Consider the following 27,050-nt stretch of genomic DNA (forward strand, 5'->3'; position numbering starts at 1 on the left):
GCTTCTGCGCAGGGCTGTACCTCACCTCTCTCATTTGGTCAAGAACAGCTCGCTTGGACGAAGTTGGGCTGTTGGGCACTGCAGTGAAAGTCACACAGTTAGGTCCATTCCATTGTTAGACATAAACGTGATGAGCGTAACAATTCTGACTTCAGAGCTGGGTGTTTCCACACTACAGTAATAAATTATTTGGGTATAGAAGTCCACTGGGTTATTTAGATTCACAAAAGTCATCTGAAGTAAAGAAGTATATTTGCCCAAAGCAAAGATGAATAAATCCATTTAATCACAATACATAAAACATTTTTGTAAAAAATATATATACACATTAGCCCAGAGTTTTAAAAAAAATATCATAATCTCCAAAAAACTACATTGTCTCAGGCCCACTCAGAGCATTATTGAGCAGACCCATTTCCAACCTAGAATCTGAAAATTTTTAACTAGAATTTCTTACATTATGGCAAAATACTGATTACTCCAACATCCCTATCCAGGTTCAAAACAGCCACTGTGTAAAATTAATAGCTGAAAATATTAATTCTTAACAAACCTATTAAATTTTGACTCTTTTAAAGAGCTGCCTTTTTCTCCTTTTGCAGTTGTGGAAGCTGCACATTAGAAGGAACAAATGACATATTTTTCTCACATTAATTCTTTACTATTAAGTTTTCTTGTACAAACAGGGAAAGTTGTCAAAGTCCAAATGTGTAGATTCTATTTATTTCCCCCTTTTCCAGGAGAAATGAGTTCCCCAAGAAGCAAAGTAATAATGATCATAATATTAATAAATCAACCTAAAAGCAAATCTTCCATTCTAAAGCTGCCTTGCCTCGATGCTCTATGTACAGTGAATGGCACTGGCCTCAACAAAAGGGCCAATAAAAATAGTAAATTAATTCAGTATCTAACTAACGTCCAACTTGTACTTTGTTTTTTAAAAATACAGCTGAAAAAGGGGTAGTGAATGAGTAACGCACCAGCCATTGACCCAATAGATACTACTGACCTTTCATATCTGTTTTTGCTTGAATTGGAGTCCACTCAAATGTAATAGAATGAATGGAAATAAAATAGAATTGTAACTACAGATTCTCTATGTCTAACCTGTTACAGCTGTGATACCTGCTTCTGGAAATTAGTGAACTCAAATAATTAGTTTTCCCATAAATATCACCTGTCCTAGTGTCTGGTAAGCAGAATCAGCTTGATATGGACTCTGCAGCTGCCATATTTTGGATGATCATTTTGTCTTCTCAACCTGTGATGGCTATGGAGTTTGATTACCTCCGTATTATATGTGGCCTCCATCATATCTCCTTCTCCCCCAGTTTATCTCCCCACTGGGTTCCACAAGAACAGACCAAGAGCAGAGAATAAAAATGGTTTTGAGAATGTTGTCACAGGTCTAGAAGTTCAGTTCAGATTGAACGACAGGTGATGCAACAATAGGGAAATCGGAAAACTGCTATGACCTGCTAGGAACGAGGGAAACACCGGGGGTGGGGAACCAAATGCCTACAACTGAAGAGACAAGAACCACAAATCTACCAGGAAAGAGATATTTCAGAAGCAGAGTGAAACTGGTTGTTATAGGATTTTCTTTCTTATACCAATGACACAACCTCCCTTTGTTCCTCGGGGAATTGTAGCAACATAGGCCAAGAAATTCAATTCCTGTATACTGTCTAGTTCCACTGCGATCCCAAAACTCAGTGATTACTAAATCCCATAAAATACATCCAACTAATACATGCAATTAATTAACATAGTTAATTATTTCACAGCAACCATGGATAGTCACATGTCCATATGAGTTTTCCCAATTGACCTTTATCAGAAACACAACGAGGATCAGTAGTGGGTTATTTGAGTCAGTGAGAAATTTCTAGGAAAGAAACTGTTGGCCCCCGCAACTAGATTGCCAGCTATGGCTTTGGAAATTGTGAGTGGTGCCTTTTGAAGAACAGAGTTTGTGCAGGGGAAGAAGTTCATCAGGGAGGTGAGGTCAGAAGCTTGCAGAGTCACCACTCAGGAGAATATGTTTGCCCATCTCCAGATAGGGCATGTATTGCTTCCTGAGTTACAGGTGATCTCCAGATAACAGAGATCATCTCCCCTGGAGTAAATGGCAGCTTCCAAGGGTGGTCTCTCTGGCATTACAGCCCTTCTGAGCTCTCTCCCCTCCCTTCCTCAAGTTTTGTCTTCCCAGGGCGCCATCTCCAGGAATATCCGAAACTGGTGTTGGCAACCCCATTTGAGAAACCCTGTGCTACATATACATGACTAAGTAAAACCAAGATACAAGTGATGGTGCTGGAAAAAAACACTTAATTTTTAAAAGCTATAAACTATTCATGCCAACACAATAGGGGTGATTTTCACAGGCAGAGGCATTCATGGTTCGTAATGCAAATGCTTGAGTTTTGCATTGCAGGCAGATCATTCCGAGAGCTTTGAAAAATGACAGATTTCATTCTTCATCCATCCTTGAGAACGCATTTGCTCGGAGAACCTCCATGCAGTTCACCAGAATCAGCGCTCCAGTGAGTTCCCGCCACTGTTTGGTTACAGGATTTTTCAGTTTGTCCAGTGCGGATTGCAGGTCTTGCAACATGTCCCTGTAGCTGTCTCCATAATGAGCTCCCCAGGTGTAGAGAAAATCATATGCAGGTTTCCACATCATCTACAGCATAAATATGTATCAGTGATCACACGTTTAGATTTCACAGGATTTAACAATAAATACAAGAACATTTTTTTTAAAGAAGGAGGAGGAGGAGCAGGAGGGTGGGAGGAGGAGGAAGAGGTTCTTATATGCCACTTTTCTCTCCCAGAAGGTGTCTCAAAGCTTTTAAAGGTAAAGGTATCCCCTGTGCAAACACTGGGTCATGTCTGACCCTTGGGGTGACGCCCTCTAGCGTTTTCATGGCAGACTCAATATGGGGTGGTTTGCCAGTGCCTTCCCAGTCATTACCATTTACCCCCCAGCAAGCTGGGTACTCATTTTACCGACCTCGGAAGGATGGAAGGCTGAGTCAACCTTGAGCCGGCTGCTAGGATTGAACTCCCAGCCTCATGGGCAAAGCTTTCAGACTGCATGTCTGTTGCCTTACCACTCTGCGCCACAAGAGGCCCTGTCAAAGCTTTTAAAGTACATCAAAAACAGCAATTAGCGAGTAGGATTATCACCAGCATTTATGGAGTCAGAATATCGGTCCTCTTGTGGAAGACATACGACTTGTGACTGAGAGGGCTAAAAATACCACCAAACTTTTCAAGGACTTCCTGGATCAGGTGTGTTCAGTTAAGCTTGATTTGCAAATAAAACGATGGGCTCCTTTAACAGCAGTCCTGCAAGCTCAGCCAGGGCAGCAAATCAAGCTGTGTTTTTCCTGTCTTCTCCCTCCTCATCAGTTTTACAATTAATACCTAAGGCAGGATGGAGTGCTACTCATGCTTAGCTCAGTTGTTCTGAACAGCAATGAGAAGCTGCAGAGGGTCAAAGAAATGTGATAGGAGTCTCTGCACATACCGACTGCTTGAATAAGCAGTTCTTTTTTTTTAAGCCTTTTAGAGAATTCTATGAGAAAGTTTTTTTAATCTATCCTTGAAGACACTTGCGCTACAGCTATTAAGAGTCTCCTGACAAAGAGCCTACATTTATATGCTGCTGTTATTAAATGGCATGAATAAGGGATGCTCACAGATTAAAATTGTGAGATCAGGCAGAGACTGTAAAACAAGGATTGTTTCCCAACATGACAAAAGAATGGTTGGTGGGTGAATGGCTGATGCCCTTCCAGTTCTGAAATATTGAGAGAGGGAGTGACCACGTCTCCACCTGACCATAAGCCCTGGTGAAAGGGGGCAGCAGACACGGTAAGTTACTCAGCGGCAGTCTTGACTCCTCAACTCTGTCCCTTATTACAAAGTGGCTTCTTTCCAAGGTGCAAAGTCACTTCACTCGACCCACTACAGCCACTTGCTTCCCCCTAGTCCAGCCTCAGGATCTAGCAAACTATCTCGTTGAAGGCCTGTCCTGATAGCTGAATCTGGACCTTGAGTCTGGGTTGCTCCTTGTCACACATTCCCTCATATTCTTGCTATCATATTCCAGTTCGCAAACCTTCAGGAATCTGGGGTGATCTTCAATGTCTCCCTTACTATGGAGGGTCAGATCACAAAGGTGGTGTGCCAGGCATTTTATCACCTGCACAAGGTAAAGCCATTTTTAAAAAGAAATTCCTGTCCCCAGGAACAAGGGAGAGGGAGGTGGGTGTGAAGGTGGGACAAGGCAGGTGTCCTTAGCTCGTTGGAGCCTCCATACCTTCCCTCTGCTGGTTGCCTGCTGGTTGCTCTCCCTTAGCTTGCACTAAATAGGTTGGTGAATCCACTTTATGCAATTCCCAAACTTGCACTTTAAAATGTAGCCAGCCAGTTACTGCCCAGATGCTGGATGTTGGCAAACTCATATGGAGGGGCCAGAATATAACGACTATGTAAGGTTAGCATTTCACTACATTTAATGGGTGCAGAACTGCCCTTACAATCACCTGAAGTGGAACAAAGATGGGCAGGGAAAGCGATTATAGTACAGAGATTGCAAAAGCAGAGAAGAAAATCTGGGCAATAACTTTAAGAAGGAAGTGAATTAAAAAAAAACAAGCATCTAGAAAAAGAGAGCCTTATCTTTTGCTGAACAATTATTCAATTGTATTTACAATAAACAAGCCGGTAGCTTGGGAACAGTCATGGCGGAACAACTTGGAAATCCCACCCCACCTCTCGAAAACTTCACTTCCCAAATGTTTCACAGAGCTTGCACAGATTTTTCTCTTCTCCACTCCCACCTTTTTTCTTTTAACTGGTCTCTCAGCTGCTCTCAACATTCCTTCTGTAGGACTTACAGCCTTCTTCATTCTGAAAGGATTGCCATAGGGGCGGGGAGTCCTTTGGACTAATGCATAATTTCCTGCATACCTTGGGAATTCCAAGTATGGAGAACACTCTGCCTTACCTGTGGCAGATGATTTTGCAGGTTTCATTATCAAAATGGAGATACATTTCTATGAGATATTGCAAATTGGACGGGTACAAAGATTTATAGAAGACAATCATTTGATACCCCCTCCCTCCAACAATCGCTGAAGGATTTGTTAAGCTCTCTTCCCTTTCACTGATTCTAGTTTCTCTTAATATTCCATCCTTCTTGGATCATTATCAGTTCTAATTCTGGGAGAGCGCCAGGCTCCATGTCATCTAGAGGTTGGTAATCCTAAACTCTGGGAACCTGGTGCCCAATGTCTGTTCCATGGCTACCATGTTGGAGCAGACAAGGATCTGCCCAAGAATAATTCTCTGAAGGTGAGCAAGGATAGAATATAGAGCCTGGCCTTTTGAGGGGGGAAACCACAGAACAATGAAAGCACTATGTACACAACTGACAAAGCCCAAGTGGTCAGCTGTGCATTCTGACAAACCCCCAAAGACAGCTGTGTAGCTGCTGCAAATGTTTCATTTTATTCACACTGACAGGTTAGTTTAGCAGCTTATATGTCATATCTATATCTACGACTGTTTGTGACAAATAGCTCTAAATACAAATGTTGGTAGACTCTCAAAGAGAGGATAAGAAAATTGTAAAAATTTTACATGACAAAGAATGCTCTGTGTACGCTGCACAGTTACACCTAAGAGTTTGGGATTTAGTTTAAAAGCCATGCTGTGCCAGCATGAGGCTCAGACACATGTAAGTGACTAACTGTTAAATTTGGAAGCCTAAAATGGCAATCTGATCCTGTGAAAGAAGAAGGATTTCTTAAACCAGATTTCCCTCCAACAAACAGGTCTGACAGACTGTGCTGTCATTTCAAAAACTTGAACCATGTTATTTAGTCAGAGTCCACCAAAGGCCCGGAGGAACTGGTGTGTACCTTTGAAAGGTGTGCCTCTCTCAAAACACTTTCAACTCTTAAAAACTTTTCTGACTCCCAACTAAAAATGCCCTTTTAGCAAAAGAACGATCATGAAGTCTCTCACCTCTGGAGGAACATCCCCATTTTTCCCCCAGTGGGGAATTTCATAAGCTTCAATTTGTTGTTTTGTGAGTCGGGCTAATTTTTCTGCCAGCTCTCTCCAGCCTTTGCCTAGTTTTACAGCTGCAGTAAACACCACGGTGTCCTGTGTGATGCGCGCCAGTAATCCTTGGCAGTCCAGCTTGAGAAGTGCCTGTAGACACAAATTCAATAGTCTTTAACAACAAATAAGCTTATAGCTCATCATCACAGCCATTCAGAAGATTAATGTTTAGGCGCAATTTTTTTTCATCCTAAGCCCATTTTCTTATGCTTTTTGAAGACAAATCAATTTTTATTGAAGAGATGAAAAACATTAACACTGACATCACATTGCTTTTCTCTGTAGGATCTAAGCAACCCTGAAGAAAAAGGTGATTTTCCCCACTATTTGTGATTTCAAATTTAGCTGCTTAAAATATATAGCAGCTAATGAAAATGTTTGAGTTACCTTTTTATTACTACTAGTAAATAAGGAGGCTTTCATCGGAAATGGCTAGGAATTGTTCAGTTTAGTAAAATATTTCTCATGGCAGATGTTAAGAACATAACATTTTTAAATCTCAGAAGATTGTTATTTCAATATTATTTTGTGTTAAAGGTGGGAATGGGGGGAAATCTCAAAGATATTAATCTGTCCAAAAGTGTTGAAGATGTCGAAATTCAGACCTAAATCCCAGGTACCTACACTGCTGAGGATGCTGATGGTGTCATGAGGGCTTGGTACAGATGACTTGCTCGCGTTAGTCATTCACTCATATGAAACATCCACAGACAGATGAAATGCAAAGGAAGACCAGCAGTCCATCTAGCTCTGTGCATTATGCTCTGACTTGCAGCAGTTCTCCAAAGCGTCAGACAATTGTCCCTTGCAGTTCTGTACTGGAGATACTTCATGCCAAAGGTCCCCTATTCAATATCTTCATGTACCCTCTTGCCCGGCTGGTATGTTGGTTCGGACCGGAATGTCATCAATACTTGATGACGCCCAGCTCTTATTCCTGATGGATGGCCATCCTAATTCACCCCCAGACTCATTAGCTGGATGTCTGGAAGCATTGATGTGTTGGCTCAAGCAGAGCTGTCTGAAACTCAATCCTTCAAAGATGGCAATCCTGTGGTTCAGTAGCAAGGGGCCTGGCGAGGAAATATGACTACCCTACCTGAACGGGGTGCAGCTACTAGTAGCACACTCAACCAGGAACCTGGGTATGATCTTCGACACCTCCCTCTCCATGGAGGAACAGATCACACTGCCTTAACAAGGCTAGCACGAGGCTAGAACATGCTGCTGCAGGAATCTCTGAAGCCTCTGTCTCAGAGGGAGAGCAGAGAGCAGAAGGAGGAAACGCCCCTAGAAGAAGGAATGGAAAGTGGAGGGAACAGAATACCCGGCTAAGAAGAAGGGAGTGAGATAAGAAGAAGGACTGGATATAAAAAGGCAAGAGGGGTCAGAGGGAAAGAGAGAGGAGGAGGGGAAAGAGGGATGAGGGGGGAAGGGAAGGGAAGGGAAGGGAAGGGAAGGGAAGGGAAGGGAAGGGAAGGGAAGGGAAGGGAAGGGAAGGGAAGGGAAGGGAAGGGAAGGGAAGGGAAGGGAAGGGAAGGGAAGGGAAGGGAAGGGAAGGGAAGGGAAGGGAAGGGAAGGGAAGGGGGGGAAAGCCCATAGCCTAACACCAGCCTCAGCTTATATGCGAGTCAATAAGGTTTTCCAGCATTTTGTGGTGAAATTAGGTGCCTCAGCTTATATGTGGGTCAGCTTATATGCAAGTATGTAAATACAGAACTTTACATTTGTCCCTATTGAATTTCATTTTATTTAGTTTAGCCCACTTCTTGAGCCTATCAAGATCAACACAGGCCCCAGGACAGATCCCTGAGGCACTCCACTTGTCACTCTTCTCCAAGAGGATGCTGAACCATTTACAAGTACTCTTTGGGTACAATCTGTCAACCAGTTATCAATCCACCTGCCAGAATTAGGATCCATACCACATTTTACCAACTTGTCAACAAGAATATCAGGTGGAACTTTATCTAGATTTACTGAAATCTAGATAAGCTATGTCCACAGCATTCCCCTGATCCAGCAAGGTAGTCACTTTCTCGAAAAAAGAGATAAGGTTGGTCTGACATGATTTGTTCTTGCGAAACCTGTGCTGAGTCTTAGAAATCACATATGAGGCTAATGAAGCAACTCCACCAATCCAGAGCCCAGAAGCCCCTCCCACCACCAACTATGTCACAAAGATTCGAGAAAAAACGCAAACCGCAGTGCAGCAAACAATATACAACTGCTGAGTTGTGGAATTGAAAAGCTTTAATTCCAAGTGTTAAGTGATAAATATTTTATTGTTACAAATTCTACTGTTTGAAATATTATAAGTTCCCAATGATGATGTTCCTTGTACTGTACCATGAAAATTTTCACTGTAAACCACCCTGAGCCACTAGGAATGGCGCTATATAAATATAATTTTTTAAATTAGATAGGCCGACAGACTCAACCACAGAGCAATGTTCAATGGAAAGAACCTCTCCTATACACCTGATCTCATCAAAGTGTTTTATGTTTATATCATCTGAAATTAAACCAGTGTGGTAGAGCGGTTAAGAGTGGTTAAGAGCAGAGGCCTCTTATCTGGAGAACTGGGTTAGATTCCCCACTCATCCACATGCAGCCAGTTGGGTGACCTTTGGCCAGTCGTAGTTCTCTTAGAGCTGTTCTCACAGAGGTCTTTCAGCCCCATCTACCCCACAGAGTGTCTCTTAAGGGAAGAGGAAGGAATAGGTTCGCTCCTCCTTCAGGTAGGTATAAAAAGCCAGCTCTTATTTTTCATCTTCTTCTTCCATATGGCCCACACAGGATCCATACTAGGATATACTGGGGAAATATTTGACAGTTCTCTCTAGCCCCAGAGATAATGGATACTATCTTTTAAATTCAAACCGGATATGGATTTTCAAAAGTTTACATAAATTAAAACGGTCAGTAATTTCTCCCCTAGATGAAACTATTGTTTCAAGCAGAATAATGGAAGCCAGATTTTTAAAGAAGGAAAACTAAGGAGGTTCTCTAGCTTACAAGCTACCCTTGTGCTGCCAAACATATGTGTTGCTCCTGGAGCAAAAAGAAGATTGTTATGCAAATCTCGTTTGTTTTCAGACTGCACAATCATACTGAATCAATAATAGTATTTACTCATTATTCCTGAATAAGGAGATCCACGCAGTGTTGCCTATAGTAATTAGCCAAAGAACATTCCAGTAGAAATCATTGAGAGTTCTGCCCAGAGTAATGATTTTATAACAAGGTTAAAATTGAATAAACTTTGTTAGGTGGGGAGGGGAGGGGAGCCATCCATTGCCTGGCTTTTGGGGTTTACATGACTATTTTAGGCAAAAGTGTGGAGGAGCAGAGGGATGTCTTTAATGATTTACCTCTCTCCAAATGCTTTCTACCACTTTTTAAGTATAAAATACATCATGAGAAAAGCCAGCTTTTACTACACTGGGTCAAAGACCCAATAAAAGGAACAGCATTCCAACTGAGAAAGAGTACAAGTCTTAAATTCTGCCCCTTGAAATACCTTACTATTCTTATAAGAAGCATATAAAATGGCCACCTCTGACCTTTACAAAAATGACCTATGGATGGTTTATGGGAAACTGTTGTTACAGAACTTTCACCTAAGCTCAATTTTTAAAAAGTGGGCACCAACCGTCACAGAACTGTACTAATCTCTGAATTCTGTGAGAGAATTCTGTGAATATCTCTGAATTCTGTAACGTCAGTACAAAATAACATAATTGAATAATCACATTTCTAGTAGGAAACTAACACCTCTTGGTGTTCTTCAAAATTCTTCCTCTGTGAAGATGGTTAAAGTTATCCTAATTTAGTAGACAAGTTTTAAGCTTTCCAACCACCAAAAGTAACATTTCTATCGACTCTTCATTAACACTAGCAGTTGGTCTCCAGCTTTGATGATATAAAGGTGTTTACATTTTATTCACTTCTGATATATGATTTACAAGGACACATATGCTAAGGAGAGAACTGAATTATACCTGGGTGGGTGATGCATGTAAAGGTTCTCAACAAAGTCAGCACGCTAACCCTTTTAAATTGTGATTTTTAAAACGGTCGTGTTTTTCTGTAAGGATTATGCATTTGAAAGACAGACTTATGATAGCAAATAGTAGGGCGGGCAATTCCTCCACTGTCCTAGACATTAATTGGCAAGCCATAGTCAGGGCTTTAAAGGCTTGGGCACATGCTACTGGCAGGGCCATATGGGAATTGTAGTTCATTGATGGAGACTCCATCGGGGCGCACAGTACAACTTTTCACCCTCAGAGGTATGCTGCTCCTCATAAAGAATGGATTGATATGCTTGCAAATGCCTCTGAGGGAATTAATAAATTAATTTCTGCTAGTGTCATCTTGTCATAGTAGATGTGGGAGAATCTGCGCTGAATAAGGGGTGCCTTGAGCTTCCATTGGTGGATGAGGGACTAGAGGCTGTCTGTTTCCCCACTGGTGTATGGTGGCACAGAGGAGGAGATCAAAAACATGCCAGCGTTTATGCATGTAAAAACAAGCATTTTCATGAGAGGGGAATGCCATGCATAATCAAAAATACTGCGGTACATAATACACCCTGATATGCCTGTTTTTGAAGGGAAGCAGCTGTTGAAATATGCAAAATCTGCAGTACGCATAATTAAGCAGAATATAAAGGATGTTCTTCAGGGGGCATGGGAGGAGATGTACATTTAGCATAGGATAGGAACTTCCTGATGATTTTTAAGTTATCTCCTCCAGTGTCCTGATTGGTTCAACAGTGTTTGTTTCCTGCGTGTTTGAAGAAACTTCTCCCTGCTTGCCTTTGGAACAGCAATTGAACAGCAGCTGAATGACTGCAGACAACTGCTAGCTAGATAGTTAGGTCTTGCTCTCTTTCAAGATATAGTTTCTCTTTTTAATAAAAACTATTTTATTCTTTAAGCTGCCTGGTGCTCTGCTCTTTCTAAATATTCAAACTCTGCCCAGCAACAGCCACCATATTTGTTTAGCCCTGCAGCCTTTGGTTTATTTTATTTTTTAGTTATTATATTATATACCACCCTCCCCAAAGACTCAGGGTGGTTTACATAAAACAGGAACGATACAGGTAACTCAACATTTTTAACAAAAAATAACACAGTGGTAACAGTAGATGACATAGTAGAACAGTGAAACAGTGGGGAGAACATTAAGTCAAGTCTACTAACGCATACTGATGGCCCTGTGGGTTGGATGGATCAGCAGGGGTTACCATAGGAGAGAGGGTCAGGGGGCCAGTGGGAAATGGTTGGTTCAGGAGCTCCCTTTTGCAGGCCCTGCAGAAGTACACTGGGCCCAGACCGCATATGGCTTTAAAGGTGATGACCAGAACCTTAAGGCTGATCTGGAATTCGACCAGAAGTCAGCACAGCTGCTGGAGGATGGGCTGAATGTGGGACCTCTGTGGTTTTGCTGTGAAGACTCTGGCTGCTGCATTCTGGACCAGTTGTAGTTTCAGGACCAAGGTTAAGGGCAGGTCTGTGTAGAATGAGTTGCAGAAGATCAGTCTAGAGGTGATTGTTGCGTGTATCACTGTGGCTAGGTGTTATGGGGCCAAGTAGGGTGCTAGTAATTTGGCTTGGCAAAGGTGGTAAAATGCTAGCTGCACTACTATTGTGATCTGAGCCTCCACTGAGAGGGAGGCATCGAGAATCACCCCTAGGTTCCAGGCAGAGTGGGCCACTGATAGCTACACTCCATCCCGGTTGTGTAGGTGCACTTCCTCGCTTGGACCCTTTCTGCCCAGCCACAGGACCTCCATTTTGAAGGGCTGAGCTTCAGATGACTCTGCTTGAGCCATCTCGTCACTGCTTCCAGGCAGCTAGCTAATGTTTCTGGGGAAGAGTCAGGGCAGCCATCCACCAGGAGGAAGAGCTAGGTGTCATCAACATATTGGTGACAACCCAGCCCAAACCTCCACTCCAGTTGAGCAAGAAGGTGCCTAAAGATATTGAAGAGGATTGGAGAGAGAACTGCCTTCTTAAGGACTCCAGATGCCCGTTGGTGACAGCTTGATGAGTTCTCTCCTAGGGTTCCAACTTAAAATCTGTTTTGCACCATCATCTAATTCATTTATTGAAACATTTATAACCAACCTTTCTCAATGTTTCTACTTCATTTTAAGACATTTAAAACATTCCTCCCCACTTGTCTTTCTTTTTATACTTAGCACTGAAAATTCACCTTGCTGAAGTGGCATGGGAAGCTCAGAAGCTAGCTCGTGATTTTATGACACTTTGGCTGTATGCATTGCATTGCATGAATTTCTACATTGCTGGGTTTTTCTTTCCCCCTCATGGACCAGCCCGGCCTCAAATCTTTGTCTGCAGTTTTAATTGCTATTCTTAGGCAAGAAGCAGATACTGCTTACTTTAGCAAGAGCATCCATATGAGGATTCTGAATATTGTCTTGGGGAAAAGGAGCTGGAAAGGAGAGAAAGAACTTTTACCTGTAAGTCTAGGCTTACGAAGGAGCTTTGTGGTAGCATCTCAATAGTGACAAAGCCCATTATTGCCAGTGTTTGCCATGTTTATGCAATGTGGCTTTTGTCAACCTGCTAATGAGCACAGAAAAGGGAAACAGTCTGGGGCCTCGGTATGTCTTAATCCAGCCCTGAGCTCATGCATTTAATGCAGCTCCACATTAGTTGCCGCCAGCTTAGAATGTCACCAGCAAATATATGAAATTAGGATTTATTAGGTTGCCAAGTGCAGCACTTTGCACTTCCACTTGCCATTTAGTTTGACTGGTTGTAGCTCAATTTAACCAGGAGGGAACACACATATTTCACTTCGAACACTGTCTGCTGGATCCTCAGAACAACACTCTGAGGAGCTGTGTTCATTCCAGCTGTATAATGAGGACATTTCCCTGATTTAATAATAGGGATCCCCCGAGTCTTCTCTCAGTGCATTTCTATTCAGAGCTGTATAATATAAATCAAAAAAGTATATATGCCCTAGTTAACAGACATCAAAAATAAACAGGTAATGTGAAGTTTTTATTGAACTGGTTTCTGGTGTCAGAGGTTTGAATTGCACAGACATGGCTGTTCAGTATTCTTATATAGGTTTTTTTCCCCTCCCCATCAACGTCTTTAGTCAAAATATTCATGGATTTTTTTTTCAAATCAGTCACATTTGATTTATAAACAGCTTTTGTTTGCTAGTCTGTCTCTAGATCTAGGTTGAGAAATATCCAGAATTCTTTTTTTGGGGGGGTGGAGCCTGAGATGATGAGGCTTGGTAATGGGAGGGACTTCGGTGGTGTATAATGTCATACAGGCCACCCTCCAAAGCAGCCACTTTTTCCAGGGGAAGTGATCTCTGTTGTCTGGAGATCAACTGTAATAGTGGGAGATCTCCGGGTCCCACTTGGAGGTTGGCAACCCAACTCTAAATATTCATATTAATCATTATGACTCCAGAACATTTCCAGATCTTGGTCACCAGGGATAATTTCTATTATCTACAGGGGACAATGATACAGCTGTTTACAAAGACTCCGTTCAAAGCTTAGATGGGGCTACCAATACTGTACATGCACAGAACAATAAGAAGACAAGATGTGCCCTTCCATTACATAAAAGGTCAGCATTTTCAGTGGCACCACTGGCATCAGTTCACCAAAAAAGTGTCACACTGAAAGCAAGTGTGGAGAGTTCAGGGGTGAAAAGGAACAAAACCTAATGTGATACAAGGCCAACACATGCGATCAAGATTTACCTCAAAACATCCGTATTGCAGGCATAGACTTGAAGGGGCCTATAGGAGGCTTTCCCATCCTTGGCTTAATGGCTGGTAAAGTGGGGTGCCTTGGTCACCCTGGCCAGCTCCATGTTATCTAGGGGCTGGCCTGATCAAGCACAGGAAGTTTGAGCAGGGCTCTATGTAGCAATGGCACAGAACCTGGCCAAGGTTACTTAAACCATTCTGCCTGGGGATTCTTTGAGAATGCAAGGACAACACAAAGCAAGCATGCCAGCAAAGCCTGAGGGAAAAGGGCTTCAATGCCTTACACAAGTATGGTGCCTCCAACTCATCAGATGCTCACAGGGACCTATTTGGCAGCTTTAGATTCCCAAAGCCTATCTAGCTTTACTCAGGGCTTTAAAGGCATGTGGAGGGGAGGTTGATTTAAGAACCTAGGAAGTTTTCAGGAAAGTTTTTAAAGACTCCCATAGGATATTAACCACCATTAGTAATTTTAAAATGTAACAAAACATGAGAAGCCATTGACTGGCAGTGGTTCACTCTCCAGTGGGCAAACCACGCTCTGATTATTTTCAATTTCTTCCATTTTATTTAAGAACGTTAACATTTTTCACCTCTAGGTTTTAAAGGCATCTTGATTGTGAACAGGAAGCCAGAGACTTCTTGAAACTTTCTACTGCAACTGCTGTTTGCACTGCTAACAACACCTTTCATTTCCAAACAGTTCTGTTGACTTAAGTCTACCTGCCCAAAGGCCTCGAGGATGAATGGGGTAACCTTAGCCAGAAACAAATCACCTACATTTATTATGACCAAATCTCTCACACATGAATTAAGGAAACCCATCTGACCATACTTACAACAGAGAGCTCATATAGGAAACGCCTCCTACTCCTGTTAGCGTGGCAAACTTCCTTCAGCTTTTCCACCACGTATGCTACTTTTTCGGATTCCTTCTCAGCCTGTGCCTCATTGAAATCGGCTAGAGATAAGTGTGAAAATCCAAGGGTATCAGCCAAAGTTTTCCAGTCGTACATCTTTTCCGACACAGTGGATAAGATTGCTGAATAGATGTACGTCAGTTTTTTAAAGGGCAGTGCAATTTGTTCAAGGAGACTGCTGGTCAGGATTGCACTGTCTTCAACATCTATAGCTTGATCTTTGGTTATAACTTTGATATTCTTGCAGTGAATAAGGCCAACCTTCCTTCTAAGAACTCCCACATACCACTCTTTTATTTTAGTTTGTCCGATAGCTTTCACTTTATCTTCTCCAAGAAGCGCTATTGTATCACCCTTAAAATATTCCAGCAAATAATCAATTTTTGTCTGACGCAACACAGTTTTCAAAGCTATGCCGTAGCTGGTAACATTTAAAGGCTTGGCTTGAAAGGTAGGGTATTTAATTATTGGCAGTGACAGCAAAGGTGCAGATTTGATCTCTTTGCGTTTTTTCAATCGGTTTGCCTGTTTAGCTATTCCAGGGAGTAGCTTTGGAGCTGGCTCAGGGGTAGTAATGTAGAAGTGGCACACCAGGTTGTTATTTGGGACTTTAACTTGAACACGGAAGACAAACAGATGTATTTTCCTTGTGCTGACCACAGAAAATGGAAAATGTCGGTGAACCACCTCACCCTCTTTCAGCATTCCTTGCTTAATTTCTTTGCTTTGATCTTCTTCCTTCACTTCAAAGTCAGAATCACAAGAGGCCACAAAAATGCTCAGGTCTTGTGGCTTCTCAAGGATAAATGTGTGCTTCCCCCATAATTGGAAAACAACTGGGGGCATACTCTTACCACCCTTTTTAATGTCACACACTCTGAGTTTTTCTGGCACGTAATTGTGACTAAACAGCGCAAACACAGCAGTGAAAGATGGGTGGATATGTTTGGGTCCATAAATTCCAACTGAAAGTTTCCTGTGGATATATTCCCAAACATTTGCTGAAGGAGAATGAATGGTGTTTGTTTGGGCTACAGACACAATGTACATCAAGTGACTTAACTCTGTCAGCTTCACTTGTATAGTATCCCTATAAATATAGCACGTGTGTATTTTTTCAAATGAACCTTCTTTGCTGCCACCACAAAGACACACAATTTCAGTCATCACCTGACTAAAAGGGTCTTTTTTCACTTCTGCTGCAATTTTCATTTCTAATAAGATAGCTTCTGTTGTGTTGAGGTTACTTAATGTCAGTTCTAACAGTGGGCTTATAGTAGTTGAGTGTTCATGATTAAGTGACAAGGGAGGGTCAAGGAGAGCTCGTAAGCCAACCTCTTGAAATTCTCCAAGTGCTACATGACCTTCAGGGAAATGAACAGCAATATCTGAGTCAGGAAGCTGCACTGAGCCACCTTCGTGACTCACTTTACATACTATATGACTTTCTACAGATTGGGTCTGTGCCCATCCTGGACTCTGATTCATCACACTCAGATCTAGGCATGATCGGGCCAGCTGTCGTTGATTCAACCATGCTGTTTTATAGGCTTCTCGATCGTTCTGAAGAGATTCACTGTCTAGAGGCAGGTGATGGATGGATGGAGCTGTATTAGGAGGTTCAAATGCCTTGGCCCCAACAATATCCAGAAGATCTGAAGCACTCCTATATTTTGCAGATCTCTTTGAAATTTTGTGCAGGAACAGAAAATCAATATTTAATTCATCTCCAGATGAAGCAGCAGAATCCCTGTTACTTGAATCCCCATTATTTAAATCCCTAAAAAATAAATAAGGGTCTTCTTTTAATATTGATATACACTTCTTGTTTTTCTCTCTGTTGCTTGATTGAGCCACATCATCTAGAAAAGGGTTGGAAGCAGAGAGTTCATTCCAAAAAGGATTTGTCTTGAACACACCAGGGCCACCTTCCTTAAATTCTCCAGGCCAATGGGACTTCAGATGTAATTCATTTTGTTTGCCATCTGCTAAAAGTAAACAGAGATAAATATTCCCATTTTGTTTTTTATCCCGCTCTAATTCTTTTGCTTTTGCCAAGGTATTTGTCTCCCCTACTAATTAGTTTAAAAATGCCAAGAGCAATGTGAAGAGAAACACCAAAACTTGCAACCTGTTGACTTGCTCTGATCCTAAACCATGTTGAAAACTGGACACACAAAATACTGTGATGACTCAGTTTCCCATTTTTAAAAATTAAACCCTACATAATATTCCTGTTGTTTGAAGGTTCAAATACTTGGCCAAGCTTCATAACATCTCTCCCAGTTGAAATCTAAAACCTAGGAAACAAAAATATTCCTTTACCCTGTTTCAAAATTCCTTGAGGAATTACTTTTGTTTTATAATTTTAAGAGAAAGGACATTGTAGTAAAATACTTCAGCGATTTTTCCTCACTTGGTAGTTTCCAAAAATTTACTCTAGAGTACAAGAATAGATGAGATCCATTTGCACTATATTCTATACATCTATACATCTATCACCTCCTCCTTCTGCCTTTCTGTGTTGACTTTCTCCTGTACAGCAGGAGTAGTCAACCTGTGGTCCTCTAGATGTTCATGGACTACAATTCCCATGAGCCCCTGCCAGCAAATGGAGGACCTCAGGTTGACTACCCCTGCTGTACAGGACATGCTTGAGAAGAAGTGGACTTTCACAAGCCCTTGTCCATGATGCTATTATGGAGCACTCTTTGCAGAACCACAAACTAGTGACTGAATACTGCTTGAAATAGGGTAGCCAGCTCTGGATTGGTAATACCTGGAATATTTTGGGGTGAAGCCAGGAGTGGGCAATATCTGGGGTGGGGAGGGACCTTAATGGAGTATAATGATGTCTTGCCCCCCAAAGCAGCCATTTTCTCCAAAGGAACTTATCTCTGTCAACAGGGGACTGGAATTTCTAGTTTGAAAGGGCAGAATGCCAGCCAAATCATACCTGTCTGATTAGGGCTTCCTTCATCCAAATCAATCAAAGATCCTTCTGATCTACTCCATGAAATCTCCTTCATACGACAAGAAGCAGACATTTTTCCTCCTAAGAAATGTAAGACATGTTAGTTTACAAAGCAAGAAAGATCAGAACAAAACACAAATCTTGTATTATTATTTTAGGTAATTTACAGTCCACTTTTCTCACTGAGACTCAAGGTAAATTACATAGGGTAAACCAAGTACACTCAATAGGATGAGACATCCAATTAACAGCACAATAGGTTCTGAAATAAAGCAATCTTAAAACAGAAATCTTAAACAAGCATGAGTTTTTAAGCATGATCCATCAAGTGGTATAGAGGGGGAGTGGGCAGCAGCAGGTATTTAGAATACTATTTTACAAAACCAGCAAAAGTAAGACAAAAGGAGAGGATGATGTGGAAAAGCTGAAGGAAGTTTGGCATGCTAACCTTACAAGAGTAGGAGGCATTTCCTATATGAGCTCTCTGTTATAAGTATGGTCAGATGGGTTTCCTTAGTTTACATATGAGAGATATGGTCATAATAAATTTGGGTGATTTGTTTCTGGCTAAGGTTACCCCACTCATCCTTGAGGCCTTTGGGCAGGTAGACTTAAGTCAACAGAACTGTTCGGAAATGAAAAGTTTTGTTAGCAGTGCAAACAGCAGTTGCAGTAGAAAGTTTCAAGAAGTCTCTGACTTCCTGTTCACAATCATCAATATAAAATAAAAGGAATATGAGGCATGATGGCAGTGGGATTGACAGATGAGTAAATATACATAAGCTTTCTCTGTATACATTCCCCTTTAAGGAATGTACTGCTTCTGAATATAATCAGTAATGAATCAAATTCTCAAAGAAGTGTAGAGGCTTGCAGAATTCTAAATCAAATAGATTTTAGCTTTGTGTTTTATTTGACTCTTTTTAGTGAAGTGCTTCTTGAACTGAAAGTGATATCGGACTACTTGAAAAAATCAGCTTGTGGGATGGCTCAAGCTTGTGCTCTAGTTAATTCCTTAACTGATAAACTGTAAGATTGCACAGGTGGAGATATTTACATGGCACAGGTGGAGATATTTACAAAAGGAAATTCAAAGAAAAGAGAGATTCAAGTGTTGGTCTGTAGTAGCACAACAAAATTTGAGTCCAATGACACCTTTAAGACCAACAAAGATTTATTCAAGGCGTGAGCTTTCATGTGTAGGCACACTCCCTCAGACAATGGAACAGGGATCATAAGAGTACACATATAAGGAGAAAGAAAATTAGTAGCAAATTAGTACTTCCTCCATTGTTTGAGCAAGTGTGCTTGCATTCAAAAGCTCACCCCTGGAATAAATCTTTATTGGTCTTAAATGTGCCATTGGACTCAGATTTCGTAAAGAAAAGAGAAGATGCTATATCTCCCCTCCCCACCCCTAATTCCAAAGCAATGTAACACTGTAAGTGAATTTAACAGAAGATTTACAGACAATTGCAATGCTTTAAATGGGGTTAGTGCTTTCAATTCCAGATGTTTTACTTTCTTGATCCAGAAAAACTCATTTGCAAGACATTATAGTAGTGGTTTTGAAAGAGAATTCAGACGTTACCCAAAAGTTCTAGAGAGGAATGAGCAAGAAGGACAAATAAAAATTAAACCAAATTCTAGAAGAACAACAATGGACTTTCAGCCCTCACAGGTGCTTGATGTCAAAGGGTTTTTCATGTCTGCAGCAAATTAAGGCCTACTTAAGGAACAGTATGGGTCCTGAATGGCTAAGTAGCACTGCCATTCTGGCAACTGAAAAAAAAAAACAAATTAACTATAGTATGGCCATGTCAGTGAAGGCCAAGTGAAGAATGGAGGGGAATGTTTGAACTGGTGATCACATCCGTGATTTTAGCTGAACTCTCCAACAGTATACATTCTTTGAATCATGGGAACTAAACTTGAACACATATTCTGTGTTCTTAAACTATAGCAGTCAGCAGTTCGTGTTGTGCTTGTAGTGTACATTAGATAAAGTAGGTGAATTCTTAAAATTAGGAAGGAAATATAGATTGCTTTTCAGTTGGGTTAGATCTGGTGCAGTATTGAATTGTCATTGTGTAGGTGTGAAAGTTCTGCAAGATCCTGGGATCAATTTGCCTATAGATGCTTTTGTCTGTAAAGTTGTCAGCATACTGAACTTTCTTAGAGATAGATACTTTCCTTGGTTATTGCCAATCACTGAAACTCCAGTTCTTAGTAGTGATTTGAACCCCTTCTTTGAGCTCAGCTGAAATTTGTAATTTCCCTGTCAGATTCCAACAAGCAAGCTTTTTTTCACCAGTATATAAATGGTATAATATCAGAACAGTTCACCACCACAAATACATCTATTATTGTAATGGTATTTTTCAGCGTCAGTGAAGCTTGGCTCCTTTTACAGACTGCCCATCACCAAACCAAAACACTCATCTGACATTAAAATAGCGTGAAATTCTTGGGCTTTCTTGTATTATTTAACATTTTAAAAGCCTTACAAGAGACAACTTAGATCCAGATGACTTGATTTTTATTGCTAGGATTCTATTAACCCTAATAAAATATTTCTGACATAAACTGATAGGAGACCTGAGAAACTGGTACTGTGAAGCATCTCCTGGAATTTGATCGAGTTCATTGTGCCATTAAATCTGTTTCAGATTAAAGGTGGAAAGAAAAGCCAGGGAACCATTTATCTGATATAATGTGATGAGCAATCTCTAGCAAGAAAGTGAGAAAGAACTGGCAGGGTGATGCGTCAGGACTTTCTTGGGATGCTAAGAGCTTGTTGAGAATAGAAATCTTCACACTAAAAACAGCAGACTACTCTTGGTATGCAGGACTCTGGTGTTCTGTGCAGGAAAACAGGAAGTTGGGCAGTGCTATGACTGATTACTATAATCCACCCTGGTTTGAATCCCACTCTGAGATGGAAGCTTGTTGGGTGACCTGGCCAGGCCAGTCTCACACTTTCAGCCTAACCTACCTCACAGGTGAGGATAAAACAAAGGAGAGGAGAACAATGCAAGTCACTTTGGGTCCTCATTGTTGACGAAGTGGGGAGTATAAGTGAATCAATCAATCTTTATGTTATGGTTGTTTAACGATGGCAACTTATAATAAGAAAAAGTAGTACAGAACAGATACCTTAACTATACTACAATATTCAAGTTGGAAAAAATGGGTGCTTTCTGCTCTATATAGATACTACACAGTTTCATAGCAACAGTGCAGAATTTGGCTGTAAGGAAAGTTGTTTTCTTATTTTCATCTTGGAGCAGTATCTTGGTCTTTTCTTTAGGCGGGGATCTATTATTATTATTATTTATTTATTTGATTTATTACCCGCCACTCCTGATGGCTTGTGGCGGGTTATATACATCTGAATAAAAACCCTATTAAAACCCCAGACATAAAAACACAAATATTAACCAAAAACCCAAAAGAATAAGATACGGCAGAAAACAAAACCCTCGCTATTCTCAGTGCCCCCGTAACATCTCATAGAGGGACGGATGGGAGGGAGGAGGGTGCAGATGTCACTCACAAATCTAGAGGGATTGTCCAGTGTTGGTTAAATTAGAATGCATCTAATGGCATTATAAATGGGGCAGTACAATAAGACATGTTCACATGTCTCCAGCAAACCATTAGCGCAAGGCTACTGTCTTTGAGGAAAAGGTGTTTTCTTATAACGCCCCTCCAGCACAGCAGTGGGCAGGGTATAAGTAAAACAAATAAATTTAGAGATAAGAAAGTAATGGGACGGCACACCAAAAAGCAGAAAAACAGCTGATTAAAGTAACATGCTAGTCAGGTACCAAAAAATGATTGTATCTACAGGGGTGTATTGAAAGACAGCATTAATATAAAGACCTGTTTTCTTACATATTTTTAAAATAACATTTAGGAAAAGAAACTAAACAAATCATTCCCCAGATTTCTCTTGGGGATTTTTCAACATAGTCCTGCCTTCATATTCAACCATTAAATTAGGCAAACAAATGCAACTTCTCAGGATCAGCACTCTTGCCAAAACGCTGGTCAAAACACCAAAGCACTGAGACTGCCCTGTCATTTATCAAGGAACTAAGGAATGGATGCAAGGGACAGTTCTCACTCCTAACATAGAAATTAACCTCCTCAGTGGGGAAAATGGTGTGCAGTTGTGAAACTGCAGCTGGTTATTTCATCTTAATAGTGCTAAATAGGCCTGAAACAGTACGGATTATGACAAACTTTCTTAGAATCATAGAGTCATAGAATCATTGAGTTGGAAGGGACCTCCTGGGTCATCTAGTCCAACCCCTTACACTATGCAGGACATTCACAACCCTATCGCTCATCCACTGTAACCTGCCACCCCCTTGAGCCTTCACAGAAGCCACCAGGAAACCCCAGAGTTTCACAAAACCCTGGTTGAGAAAGCCTGCCCTAAATGGTTGGGAATTCACTGGAACTCACCTGAATGTCCAGGCCTCTTAAACAGGCACTTTAATGAGGACATCATCAGTTAAGCATAAAACTCATTCAGGGAAATGACTTGGGTACAAAGCAGGGTTTAAGAGTTAGGTGATCTGCATCTATTGACTTTTAAGCTGATAATAAAAGTTTTCAAATAGAATGGATTTAACATTTTAAGAAACAGTATTTTGTGTAAATAGGGTAGAAAAAGACATTACAGGAAAAATAGAAAGTAGAAACATTTCCTAATGGATTCCTAATCAAAGAATAAAAACCACATACATTTAACTCAGAAGTTTGGGATTCATAAGCACCAGTAGAGGAACCCCACTTTCCTCACCCCTCCTGTCCCTTCAACAGTTATTTTGCATAAGAGAAAGTAGATTCAGTCTGAAGTATCACAAGCAGAGCGAAATCCATGGAAGGGGATTTTCCCTCCCCCCCCCCCCCCATTGTGCTGCTGGGGGTTGATTTTTCACAACTGGGGAGTCTGTGCTTGCACTCAAAAGCTCACGCTTTGAATAAATCTTTGTTGGTCTTAAAGGTGCCACTGGACTCTGATTTTGTTTTGTTGGGGAGTCTGCAATGAGAGAAGAAATCGGCAAAAAGTGCAGAAATAAAGTTGATGGATACAGCCCAGTTTTGCCATCTAATTTTCTTTAAAATAAAATATATCCCTTTAAAAGGTGAACATAGCATATAATTCATGTTTTGAACCACATACCAAAGGAAATTGTTGAGTTAACCTAACTAATATAACTGGAGGCACCAACTCACTTAAAAAGTATAACGCAAACTTGGAAGACTGGGCAGTCATTTGATCCAGGGCAAATACTATTCTAAAGGCATGTTGTAGCGCTCCTGCAGCTTTGCATCAGGGGAACTACTGATTCAAGATCTCCCAGTATTTTTTATTGCTCTTGCTTCCTAGTTTTGTTGTGTTTATATGTTTTTATTGTTAAATATTTATATAATAATTTGACACTGAAAAGTCACAGCCATGGAAATCAGTCAGAGCAACTGTATTTCTGGTTTTAAAGAATCTGCTTCCCACCCTCACTCTAATGTTGCAAAATGTTGTAATGTTCATGGTTATTGGTTATGTTTTGAATTTAATTGTCACAGCTGCAGTTTAAGGTGGCACAAGATGGAGCCAGTTGGGCAGGGAGGCCAGTTTGCATACCGGGCTTCCAGAGATGTGGGAGTCTTCATAAGAGGTTTGCTAACAGCGAGCACGGCCAGCCCAGCTGGGAGGCCAGGGGCTCATAGCCAGACAACTGGGGCTGCTAAAAAGAGGTGAGTGCCCGTTGGCCCCCACTCAAGTCACTTCCCCTGAGGGGGAATCCAGAAGGCAAGGGGCCCACTCTGCCAGCTGAGAAAGGTGCGGGTCCCACGGCGCCTATGGACCCCGGGTATGTTACAGCCAGACACCTGTGGGGTCGGGCTCCAGGTCTCATGCTGGGCCTCTGTGGGGTTGGGAGTTATTAATAAAAGGCTGTGGCCATGTTGATGCCAAAACAATGAGTCGCATCTTATTTCAGCCGAAGAATGCCCTCCTGCCAGTCAATGAGCTCAGCGTACAAGTTAAACAGGAAGGGGGAAGAATACAACCTTGGCACACTCCTTTCTCTGTTTTGAATTAGTCAGTGTAACCACATGGTGTATGCTCAATGGCCTGTTGGTTTGCACAGAGCGACTGCATCAGTTTGATCAAATGCACTGGTACCCCCAAATTACCAGGGCTTCCCACAATTTGTTGTAATCCACACAATCAAAAGCTTTCTTGTAGTCAATAAAGCAGATGTAGACATTCTTCTGATATTCCCATGGCTTTTCCAAAATCCACCACAAGTTTGCTATATGATCACGAGTGCCACGCCCCTGTTCGAAAGCCACCTGGGACATCTGGTAATCTCCTTTAAATGGTTGTTGCTATGCATGCTTGTATGACTTTGAGCAGAATCTTACTAGCATTTAAAATAAGGGCTATTGTACGGTAATTGAAACAAAATTAGATACACCCTTTTAAACCCGTTGACATCAATTAATTTATTTTATTTAGATTTCATACTGCCCTTCCATAGGGCTCTGGGCGGTTGACATAAAACGTCATAAAATAGTTACATAGAACATTATAGCAATTTAACAGATAACAATCATAACATAACATGACAACCAGAACAGTATTTTAACAGAACAATAACATTAACAAATCCCTGAGTAGGTTTGATTGTTCAGTCGTGGAAGGGGGCGTCTGAGGGGGGGGACAGATCAGCAGGTGTTTTAAATCGGACGGCCTCAAGCAATGCCAGGTGGAGGAGGTCTCTTTTGCAGACCCTGTGGAATTCTGGAAGTTCGGGTAGGGCCCTTATCACTTCAAGGAGCTTGTTCCACCAGGTGGGGGCCAGGACAGAGAAGGCTCTGGCCCTTGTTGAGGTCCGACATGCTTCTTTGGGGCCAGGGATCACCAGCCAGTTGGAGGTGGCGGAGCGTAAGGCTCTTTGGGGGGTATAGGCAGGGAGGCAGTCGCTCAGATACACTGGTCCTAGACCACGTATGGCCTTGAAGGTGATTACCAAAACCTTAACCTTAATTTATAAGGATCTAACCCTGTTTAGCATTGTGCTGTATATTTAAAATTACAGCCTTTATTCATTAAATGATAAATTAACACACACTTCTTTTGATATCTCCCAAGGGTTCCTGTACAGAGGTTTTAGCAGTATGTCAATTTATATCAAACTAGGGGCAAAGCCCATTGCATTCAGGAATACAACAGGATCTAGATTGGTGAGTGGTGGAAGAATTCTCTGGATGGATCTCCCCCCCCCCCCGGACATGGAAAGGCTAAAGGCTGGAAAGTGGGTGTTAAGCGCTAAGCCATGAGACCAGCTCTTCCTCCAATCCCTTACCAGAAATATTAAGTGGAACAAATGTTTTTGTAAGCCACCTTGAGTTTGTGGAAAGACTGGATAAGAATGGCCTTTTCAATAAATGACAATGATCAATTCAACTGGTCAAAAAGGCAGGTGGTTACATCCTTGAGCCAGTTGAGGGGCCAATTTACATCATAAGTAATTTTCAACTCTCACCTTGTTTTCTTGTTTCCCATGTAACATATGGAATGCACTACGGCACCAGGCTTTGTTTGCAACCTATAAAAGGTGCAGCAATAAATAATGCATAAACTTGGTGGGGAGGGGTTTGTTTTCGTTTTTCTGGTGTGAGGTTTAGCCAGACAGCAAATCTTGTGAGGCTTGTTATTTGCTCAGGGCTGAGTACTTACACTCATGGATAATCCGGACACCACATTTGAAGAACACATCATAGAACAGCAAACCATGAATGAAGAAATACAGCCATAGATGATACTATCTTCTAAGGCAGAGGTCTTTAACTCATGAATCAGACCACAAGTGAGTCACAGATGCACAAACCAACACACACCTGCAGCCAAAGTTAGGTCTGGAAAGGTATCAGAGACATAAGCAGGCCCATAAAATGAGAAGTTTTCTGTTTAGTTTATCAGACTTCTCTGATCCTAACTGGAACTTTTATTAGGTAACTCAAGCTTTGGTGTATTTCTTGCTGTGCCTCAAGATAGAGTAGGGCCTTGCTTTATAGACTAAAGCCTTGCATACTCTGGTTTCTCTTCAGCTCGCATAAATCTTTTTGTGTTTTCACTAAACAGATAACATTGATTTATGCTGGAATTTTGCATGGGCTGACTGAAACCAAATACAGGGAAGCCCTGTGAAGAAGAAAGTGTAAGGAGAATGTGAAATGGCTCTCCTGCGAGCCAATGTATCTTAAAGTTGTCACTGGACTCAAAACAATTGTCAAACACTTTTAACTTGTTCTGGGGATGAACAAGTTGCAGTATTTGTCCAGTGACAACTTCGTGATCAACAAAGTTTTATTATGGAGGATAAGCTTTCATGTGCATGCATGCAAACGTTTACACCCAGAATAAAACTTTGCTGCTCTCAAAGGTGCCACTGGATTCAAAACTTTGTTCTGCTGTTTCAGTCCAATATGGCTACCCACCAGATACAAACACAGGGCTGGTTCTGTTGGGGGGAGAAACGTCACACCAGAACTAAAATTCCAACTTGTGATGCCCAACCCAGAGCTCCTTTCAGAAACAACCAGTTCGTACCTCCACAGCCGCTTGAAATGCATCAAGAGGACGGGGCCTCGTTCTTAAAAATCACAGCAACAGACAACCAGCCCCTCACAGGACGCCTTGGCTCTACACATATTTCCCCTACAACTTTGGTTTTAAAAGTCTGTTTCAGAGCGTGAGCCAGAAGCCAGATTTGTCTAAAGGCGGAATAGTACCCTATGTCCCCTTTCTCTCTTCTTTTGAGCAGATCTAAATATCCCCCCCCCCCCGGTTTTAAGTTCTGCAAAACCTGAAACTTATAGCTTTATCAACATACCTTTCCTTCGCTTGAAGATGCAAGTGCTGCTTAGCTTGAGGCACAGACAGGCATTGTCTTGAAAACCCTCGTATGTTAATGTGTCTCCGATACTTCCATGCTGGTTCCCCCAAAAATGTGAATAGGGTACCTCCTTAACCCAGAACGCGCGCCGTCTACCTGTGGCTTCTTGTGGGCGGTAACCGTTTTGCCTGGGACTTTGAGTCCGTCAGCGGCTTCATTTGCGTTCTCCGAAGCAGGCGCTTCAAGAAGACAGAACTACGTTATCCATCATTCCATTCGGCTCCTACCTGAAACTAGGCGAGCTGGTTTCGCTGTGGAAGT

The 27,050-nt window shown here is 41.6% G+C and overlaps 1 protein-coding gene across 3 annotated transcripts; it reads right to left on the bottom strand.

Moving 5' to 3' along the window:
• Positions 1-263: 263 nt before the first annotated feature.
• On the bottom strand, positions 264-26,913 carry MACC1 (MET transcriptional regulator MACC1). Of its 3 annotated transcripts, none has more exons than XM_077303216.1 (5): positions 26,727-26,913; positions 17,794-17,892; positions 14,757-16,822; positions 6,043-6,231; positions 264-2,686 (listed from the first exon to the last, which is right to left on the bottom strand). In XM_077303216.1, exons 2-5 carry the CDS (start codon positions 17,882-17,884, stop codon positions 2,474-2,476), a joined length of 2,559 nt encoding a protein of 852 aa, XP_077159331.1. In that variant the 5' UTR covers positions 17,885-17,892; positions 26,727-26,913; the 3' UTR covers positions 264-2,473. The 3 variants fall into 3 exon arrangements, with proteins under 3 accessions (XP_077159331.1, XP_077159329.1, XP_077159330.1); XM_077303214.1 differs by having other exon boundaries at positions 14,757-16,825; positions 26,727-26,912; XM_077303215.1 differs by lacking the exon at positions 26,727-26,913 and adding an exon at positions 25,377-25,397 and having other exon boundaries at positions 14,757-16,825.
• Positions 26,914-27,050: the final 137 nt, after the last annotated feature.

Source organism: Paroedura picta, chromosome 11, assembly GCF_049243985.1.
Source record: "Paroedura picta isolate Pp20150507F chromosome 11, Ppicta_v3.0, whole genome shotgun sequence".
Classification (NCBI taxonomy): Eukaryota; Metazoa; Chordata; class Lepidosauria; order Squamata; family Gekkonidae; genus Paroedura; species Paroedura picta.

What these genes read in the sequence shown, in the direction of transcription:
- MACC1 (XM_077303214.1), bottom strand. Translation starts at nt 17,884, where the DNA reads ATGTCTGCTTCTTGTCGTATGAAGGAGATTTCATGGAGTAGATCAGAA. An exon ending in AGGAAGCCCTAATCAGACAG is followed by an intron (nt 16,826 to 17,793) that starts GTATGATTTGGC and finishes GTTTACTTTTAG; the next exon opens with CAGATGGCAAACAAAATGAA. An exon ending in TCCTATATGAGCTCTCTGTT is followed by an intron (nt 6,232 to 14,756) that starts GTAAGTATGGTC and finishes TTGTGTCTACAG; the next exon opens with GCACTTCTCAAGCTGGACTG.